The sequence below is a fragment of the Apodemus sylvaticus genome, chromosome 6 (genome assembly GCF_947179515.1).
Source record: "Apodemus sylvaticus chromosome 6, mApoSyl1.1, whole genome shotgun sequence".
NCBI lineage: Eukaryota > Metazoa > Chordata > Mammalia > Rodentia > Muridae > Apodemus > Apodemus sylvaticus.
This window is the reverse complement of record NC_067477.1, coordinates 101,461,150-101,469,567: the sequence shown is the minus strand read 5'-3', so window position 1 is coordinate 101,469,567 and position 8,418 is coordinate 101,461,150. Positions and strand designations below refer to the sequence as shown.

The 8,418-nt window shown below is 50.8% G+C and overlaps 1 protein-coding gene across 5 annotated transcripts; it reads left to right on the top strand.

The window, feature by feature from the left end:
- Positions 1–339: 339 nt before the first annotated feature.
- Positions 340–7,371, top strand: Ntsr2 (neurotensin receptor 2). 5 transcript variants are annotated; one of them, XM_052186076.1, is made up of 4 exons: positions 340–963; positions 4,015–4,288; positions 5,714–5,804; positions 7,170–7,371. In XM_052186076.1, exons 1-4 carry the CDS (start codon positions 340–342, stop codon positions 7,369–7,371), a joined length of 1,191 nt encoding a protein of 396 aa, XP_052042036.1. The 5 variants fall into 5 exon arrangements, with proteins under 5 accessions (XP_052042036.1, XP_052042035.1, XP_052042039.1 ...); XM_052186075.1 differs by having other exon boundaries at positions 7,110–7,371; XM_052186079.1 differs by lacking the exon at positions 7,170–7,371 and adding an exon at positions 7,110–7,147 and having other exon boundaries at positions 4,015–4,107.
- Positions 7,372–8,418: the final 1,047 nt, after the last annotated feature.

The following is an 8,418-nucleotide window of genomic DNA, read 5'->3' as shown; positions in this document are numbered from 1 at the left end:
GAAATTCTGCAGCATGGGTAGTATTTTAAAATTGAAAAACAATGGAGTGGGGAAGAAGGTTTTTTAAAACTTACTAACGGGTCACATGGCCTACCAGTGATGCTATTCAGGTGAACCTCAAAGGATGCCCTCCCCCACTTATTTCCGCCAACACGTGCTTTTCTGGATGGAACCGAATGGAAGAGAAATTGAAGGTTGATTCTGCTCTGGAACTCCCTCCAGGGGCGTGTCCTCCCAGCTTTGGAGGTTCCCAGAAAGGAGGTGGTGCTGGCTCCCCGGGCAGCTAGCCCAGGCTCTGGGCAGTGAGAGGGAGGGAGCTCAGGCCACCACGAGACAGAGATGGAGACCAGCAGCCTGTGGCCCCCGAAGCCCAGCCCCAGCTCAGGGCTGAGCCTGGAGGCGCGGCTGGGCGTGGACACTCGCTTCTGGGCCAAGGTGCTGTTCACGGCGCTCTACTCGCTCATCTTCACATTCGGCGCGGCGGGTAATGCGCTGTCCGTGCACGTGGTGCTGAAGGCGAGGGCCGGGCGTCCCGGGCGCCTGCGCTATCACGTGCTCAGCCTGGCTCTGTCAGCCCTGCTGCTACTGCTGGTCAGCCTGCCCATGGAGCTCTACAACTTCGTGTGGTCCCACTACCCCTGGGTCTTCGGCGATCTCGGCTGTCGTGGCTATTACTTCGTGCGCGAGCTGTGCGCCTACGCCACGGTGCTGAGCGTGGCCAGCCTGAGCGCAGAGCGCTGCCTGGCCGTGTGCCAGCCTCTGCGCGCCCGCCGCCTACTCACCCCGCGCCGCACCCGCCGCCTGCTGTCGCTGGTCTGGGTCGCCTCTCTGGGCTTTGCCCTGCCCATGGCGGTTATCATGGGACAGAAGCACGAATTGGAGAACGCCGACGGGGAGCCTGAGCCTGCCTCGCGAGTGTGCACGGTGCTGGTGAGCCGCGCCACGCTCCAGGTCTTTATCCAGGTACAGGAGCAGGAAGTGGGGCACACTAGAAGGGTAAACCTACGCCCTACAGTTAGCCTTTAACACACACACACACACACACACACACACACACACTCCAACTTTTAAAAAAGGGACCATAAAAAGAGCCTGTGAAAATGCAGATTTCACGTCCTATTAAACTCTGCACTTGGGCCCCTCCAACTATGTGGCTCTTGAATGGGCCTCCCGGAAGTCGAGGGGGCTCTCTCTGGGCCTGTGTTCTGGGGCTGATGGGGCTTCTGGCCTCACTTCCTGGACCTTCCTTGCCCACTGATGCTCACCTGCTTCCCCCACCCACCCCCAGCTCTGCCCGGTGTCTCTTTCTGGCATTTAGGTCAAGCATTTTTTTGTTCCCTTCCTCTCCATCTCTTCTTAACCCTAGAAATGAACTGCTTTTACCTCTGTCTGAAAGCCTTTCCTCAACACTCTGCTCCCAAGACCTCTCTTCTGCCCCACCACCCCACCCAGCATGTGACCCACTCCCAGCACTTTGCAGCTTTTTTTTTTTAAAGCAAGTCTCACCTTTCCAAGTCACAGGTTTCCAGTGGTTCTATAACTCAGGGCTCTCTAAGTTTGCCCTGCAACTGCTCAAATAACAGTGGTCCTAGGTCTCTCTCTCTCTCTCTCTCTCTCTCTCTCTCTCTCTCTCTCACACACACACACACACACACACACACACTGGGGTAGTGAAGGAAACTAAAGCAACCTCTCCAGGGTCCTTCCCAGAAATCCAAAGGACCAAAAGCAGGGTTCACCACCCATGAACGCACAGAGGATCTGGAAGGGTAAACCCATGAAAATGCAGAAAGGTGCACTGGTCAGTGTATCAGGACATTACTGGATCAGTGTATCAGTGGGATTAGGGGGTTGCATAGATGACTGGACCATCATATCGTTCTGCACTGAATTTCTGGCCAGGTGTAGACTGGAGTCTGGAGGCTACTGCTGAGATTTTCAAGTCCTTGTGTGCCAGAATGATGGATTAGACTAGGGGCACACATACGGTGGTAGAACAGAATGCTTTATCAGGAAGAAACCACTTGCACAACTGAAGTGGACAGAGAGCAGAAGAGGGCTCTGTTAGAAGCTCAGGGGCACTGGCCAGGAGAACAGAGTAGGCATGGCCTTTTATGTGTCATTTACATTGCATCTGCCTTCTCCCACATTTGTAATTCACGGTCTTTTTCTATTGCATGCTTTGACTCTTATGTGCAGCCATTGGTGAGGGTCACCAGCCTTTCTCGGCCATTGGTTTCTCTGATACTAATCTTGACACCTCTTTCTCTCCACCCTATTCTCCTGCCACAGTACAAGGCTGCAGTGGCTGGCATAAAGCTCTCTCTCCTCTGCGCCACCCCGTGTGTATGAGCTGGGTCTGGTGGGCAGGGAGGAAGGAGTCTAGGACCTATTCATCAGTCCTTTACTTACCACCTTCCTTTCCACCCAAGAGGAATCAGGAGAAACCGCGGGAAGAGCCGACTGTGCCCATGTCTAAGCATGTTCTACAGGGCTGCCTTATGCCTTTTTGGTCCACTTTCTCCTTGAGTGGTGACAAGGGGACCAAATGTCTAACAACGGTTTGTTTGTAATGGATTTACTTTAAAAAGGAGTTTGGTATTTGAAACATCATGCCCATCTCTAGAAAGAGAGTTCAGCCATTATCTGGAGGGAGGGAGTGGGAGGAACTGAAGGGTTAAGTCGGGACTCTGTTGGGAGTGATGGAAACACAGGAAGAAACTTCAAGTTAGAGAAGGATTCAGTACACGGATAGTAAGGAGGACTGGGACCCTGAGTCAGAATGATCAGTTTGCTGGCTCCCAGGAGGCCCTATTTCTGCTCTTTGTCCCTGCTGAGGCAGGAAGGAGTGCTTGTCTACTGGTGGGTGTGGTTCGCATGCCTGGATTTGCCTGGATGCCAAAAACAAGGCATGGATGTCATGAAAATTATTAAATGTGACCCCATGAAGGTGCCAGGGATACGGCACAGCAGGTCCTCAGCCTGTGCTCTCTTCTCCCCTCCCGTTTATACTCTAGGGACCTGATCTCTAACTTCCCTTCCACTGAAGCACCTAACCTGGGTCACCTGAGGACATTTCCCCACGGCCTCCTGCGGCCTTTCTCCCTTTCCCCTCTCTGCATAATCTCCTCATGCAGTCCTCCCAAAGGCATATGAATAAGACATACAACCTGCAGGAGGATGAGCAGAGAGAAAAGTACCACAAGCCACTGCCGCCTTCGCCCTGGGTATGTCCAGGCAGCCGCACTTCACGGAGACTCACGGTGACCCAGCTCTGGCACGGGCTCCCCTTTGCCACATGGTTCTGAATACTTCTGTTGCCCTTGCTGGGTAGACTGAGACACGTCCCCAGATCTAACACTTATTGTGACCTCCTGGCCTGATTCCCAACAACTGAGGCTGTGATAATAGACTGGGATTTTTTTAAAAGGATTCACTTAATTTTTAATCACTTGTGTATGTCTGGGTATATGGGTATGTCCACATGAGTACAGGTGCCTGCAGAGGACAAAAGAGGACATCAGATTCCCTAGGGCTGGAATTACAGGCTGCTGTGAGCTGCCCAGCTCGGGTGTTGGGAACAGAGCTCTGGTGTTTTTGCAAGAGCAGTAAGTGCTCTTAACCACTGAGCCATCTCTCCAGCCCATAGACTGTTGTTTTTAAATGAAGGTATCTAGCCATTTGAAGACACTGAATATAAAGACCGCAAGGCAGGCTGGGGCACTCAGGGTTCTGTTTCCAGAGCTCAGAAGAAAGTGGGTGAGGAGGGTAAGCATCCAGTGATGTGTCTGTCTCCTAGGAAAGAATTTGATTCCTGTCCATTGGGAAGTATGTCTTCTCTGTGACCTTGGGCTTGCAATGTAGCATCAGTTCTGGGACTTTCCTTAGCTTTACCTCCCAGGCCTTTGATCCCCTACTTCTGCTGATGCAGATTCTTAGCACAGAGCAAACCTGATGTCCAGAGCCTTGGGCCTTTGGTGGCTGCCCCCGTAACCCTCGGAATTACCTTCACAGGTGAATGTGCTGGTTTCCTTCTTTCTCCCCTTGGCACTCACTGCTTTCCTGAATGGGATCACTGTCAACCACCTGATGGCACTCTACTCCCAGGTACCATCAGCTTCCGCCCAAGTCAACTCCATCCCCAGCCGCCTGGAGCTCCTGAGTGAGGAAGGCCTCCTGGGCTTCATCACATGGAGAAAGACCCTCTCCCTGGGGGTCCAAGCCAGCCTGGTGAGACACAAGGATGCCAGCCAGATCCGCAGCCTCCAGCACAGCGCCCAGGTTCTCAGTTAAGTCCTCTACCACAATACCCTGAGAGAGGAGCCCAGGTACTAGGGATTCAGTCCATAGTCCCTGGCTAGATGACCTTGGCAAGCTAGTGCCCCTTTCTAGGCCTTCTTTTTCCTGTACCTCAAAAGCACAATGGGATAGTTAAAAGAAAGAATTGGAATTTTGTGCATGAAATTACAGATCCACACAGGGAGTAGCATACCCACACAGGAGGGTCTTGGCTCTGTGTCAGAAAGTTGGGCTGTGTGGGAAAGCCAAAAGGACTGCAGTCTGACTATTGTGGACTCTCAGACTGGCTGGGTCCCCAAGTCCCATTTTCCTCTTGTACTCACTCTCCTGCTCACAGCACTCATCTGTTTACTAGTTTGCCTTTGTAAGGATCCAGAACAATCTGGCCTTGTAAGAGACACTTTTTTAAAGGGACAGGAAAACAGGTCTCTCCAAGTGCCCATCATGCCCCAGTTGAAATCTGGGCACTAGCTGAGGTCTGGGAGGATCCAATGAGACAGATCTGTGTTCTCTGCAACATCACCATCTTGTGGGAAGAAGATGTAATTGCTAAGTGCCACTGGATGTGATGAGTCACACAAAATCAGTCCAGGAATGTGTCTGGCTTCACTCTGTAGTTGCTGGGCAGAAGGTCCAAAAGCCAATGTCTGGAATATCTGTTGCCTTCATAGCTCTTTAGCATGTGGGCCAATAGTAGTCCTAAACTTCAAGGCATACAAGGCTGTGATCCAGGACATTCTAAGAGCCAGTGTGCAGGGCCCAGCCGTGAGATTCCAACCCAAGAGGTCTTGAGTGGGTTAATGAATCTGCATTTCTACCAGAATACCAGTTAATGCTATTGCTGCAGGGACCACACTGGGTAATATGTGGATGGTTGCTCACGGTAGGAGAAGGTTGTTGGAGTCCAGAGGGAAGGAAACAGAAGCTTCCTACAGTGGCAGCTGTGAGGGCAAGGAAGAAACAGAGTGGACAGTCTCTGAGGAAGAACCCATTAAAAGGCAAGATGTGGAAGGGGAGAAAGCTAAGAAGATCTTAGCTTAAGGTCTGATGATGGTACCATCGCCCATGCAGAAGGAAAAGGAAGAGTTAAGGGAGAGGCTTTGCAGTGCCCAAAAGGCATTTATATGACGCTGCCCATGCAGTCAGCCGGGTGGGCATATCTAGTCCTAAGTAGACAGTGCATTCCAGTAGCTAATGGAAAATTCTGGAAGCCTGTTGTATCCAAGGACCTGGAAGGTTCGTATCCAATAACTTTAAAATTCTCTTCCCATCCTTTGGCTGCAGGAAGATGTCACAGGAATTGCTGTTGTCCCCTTGAGCATGGTTTTCCCTCAACAGTGATGTAACTGAGAACATGTTTGCTTTCTGTCTGCTATGCCCTCTCTCTCTGTGTGTTTCTCCCACTGGCCTCCAGGAGCCATCGTGGCTGTGTATGTCATCTGCTGGCTGCCGTACCATGCTCGCAGGCTCATGTACTGCTACATCCCTGATGATGGATGGACTGAGTAAGTGTGCCGTGGCTTTCTGGCCACGGAGAAGAGACTGTTGGGTTGGGCTGGAGCCAGACAATGGAGCCTCAGCTGCCAAGTTTTCTGAATCTTTGGCCTGTAGTCTGTCTGGTCCTGCTCAGGCTCTACTTTCAGAATCTTCCAGCTGGAGGTGGGGGACAAGGAATTGCGGGTTTTCTTGTTTGTTTTGAGACCAAGTCTTGCTATTGGGCCTCACCTGTTCTACTACTTTCTTTGTGGCCAAGCATGGCATTCCTCCTGCCTCAGTCTTCCAAGAACTGGGATGACATCATGTGTCATGCCTGGCAGGAACAGGGCATTCTCTAAAAATCTTCCTGACGTGATAAGGCCGTGGTTGTGACTGGCCTTGTATAGAGAAGTCAGGGCTGTGAGGATCTTGACACCAGAACAGACCAAAGTCTGAAGCCCAGACAGGTGGTGACAACCATCTTATTAAAGACTCAGCATAGTTCCATGATAAAGGTCATGTGGAGATCAATGGATGGTTTTTTATCACAGTTAGAGAAGAGAAAATTTATGGACTGGAAATACAGTTCAATTGATAGAGATTTTGCCCAATATGAACAAAGCCCTATATTTGATCCCCAGCATCACATAAGCTGAGTATAGTGGTGCACATCTGTATTCCCAGATTTTGTGAAGTGCATGCAGGAGTATCAGAAGTTCAAGTCTATCCTTGGCTACATAAAAAATTGAAGGCTAGCCTGAGCTACATGAGAGTCTTTTGGAAATCACTGTGCCTGTGATCACAAATGGAAGCCAAACACCCAACAGAGTAGAGATCCCATAATAATAACTTAGCTGTGTCTACAGATACCTCATCCTCAGGATCAACCAGCACCCCTCCCACACACGCGCATACAGAAGCATATACCAAGCCCTTAATACTGCAAAGAATCTGTCACACAGAGCATGATGACTGAGGGTGGGGGAGGGCTTCCCTTCTTGGTGAAGCCATATCTCCTCAGCCATACCACAGGACTACCAGCATCTCAAATCTCCTCAGCCATACCACAGGACTACCAGCATCTCACTGACCTAAGCAGATAGCCTCTGTTATCAGGCTATCATCTGTTTAATAGTTGATCAGTAATCAAAGCCAGGAAGTCACAGAGGCTGGATGGAATGCATCAGGAAAGGGCTGTGATAGAAGTGTGTACTATTTCCACTGTGCCCTGTCAACATAAAGAACTTCCTTGCTCACTTGGCACTTCGAATGGGGACTTGAGGGCACTGTGAGAGGTGACAGCCTCTAACCGGACCTCTGGGTTTGCCTTCCAGTGAGCTCTATGACTTCTATCACTATTTCTACATGGTGACCAACACGCTCTTCTACGTCAGCTCGGCAGTGACCCCAGTCCTCTACAACGCTGTGTCTTCCTCCTTCAGAAAGCTCTTCCTGGAATCCCTCAGCTCCCTGTGCGGCGAACAGCACTCTGTGGTGCCTTTCTCCCATGAAGCCCCAGAGGCCAACACCAGTACGTACAGTTTCCGGCTTTGGGGATCCCCAAGAAACCCCAGCCTGGGAGAAATACAAGTATGAAGAGAACAAACAGTGGCTGCTTGGGACACACCCATCAGATAAGCCACGCCCTCACTAACAGCCCAAGCGGACCACCTGACCCAGCGCAGTCATTGAGCAGTGCGTACTGCAGGCAGGCAAGCCACATAACCTCCTGCCTCAGCTTCCCCCCTGTGCAACTAAGTTGAAGAATAGGACCCATTGCCTAGTGACGAAGGTGCCCAGTGCCAGGCCTGATACATAGCCAGTACTCAATAAATTTTAGCTAGTGCTATTTTTGTGCTCTCTCTCTCTCTCTCTCTCTCTCTCTCTCTCTCTCTCTCTCTCTCTCTGTGTGTGTGTGTGTGTGTGTGTGTGTGTATGTGTGTGTGTATGTGTGTTGTGTGGTCTCATGTGTATGCAGATACATGGATGTGTCCAGGTGCCTGTGTATGTGGAGACAAAAGGTTAATTATCCTCCTTGCTTTTGAGACATAATCTCTAACTGGTTCTGAGCTCAACAATCATGCTAGGCTAGTGGGTCAGAGAATCCCAAAGGTCCTGTCACCATCTCCCTAGCACTAGGATTATAAGCACATGCCACCACACCCAGCTTTAAAAAAAAATAACCCCCATGAATAATGGTAGTCAAGCTTAGGTCTTTTTGCTTGATGACAAAGACTCAACTGATAGTCATCACCTCGGGCCTGCTACATTAGTAGTACTGTAGGTGTGAGTTCTCTGGACATCTGCTACAGTCCTGTGTTGCTCTGTGCTCATAGAGTTCAGGCACAAATGTCCTATAAGTTTTCACAAATGACAACCAAGTGGCACACGGTTGTTGGCTGGGTGGCAGCACTGCGGGAGCACAGTCCCTTCTAGGTGGGGACAGCTGCTTGCAGACAGACATATTCTATAGGCTTTGGAAAGCTACGGTATCCCCAGCTTCCTGCCAGCCTCTGCCTATGTGATGTTTATCTGTGGCAGCCAGGTGAGCTGGCAGGACAATGGCTTTGTGGCTGATGGAAACAGCTGCATGCTGTGCTGGCCCCCAAACACATAGGCCCAGCTGCACTTGAGCAGCACCAC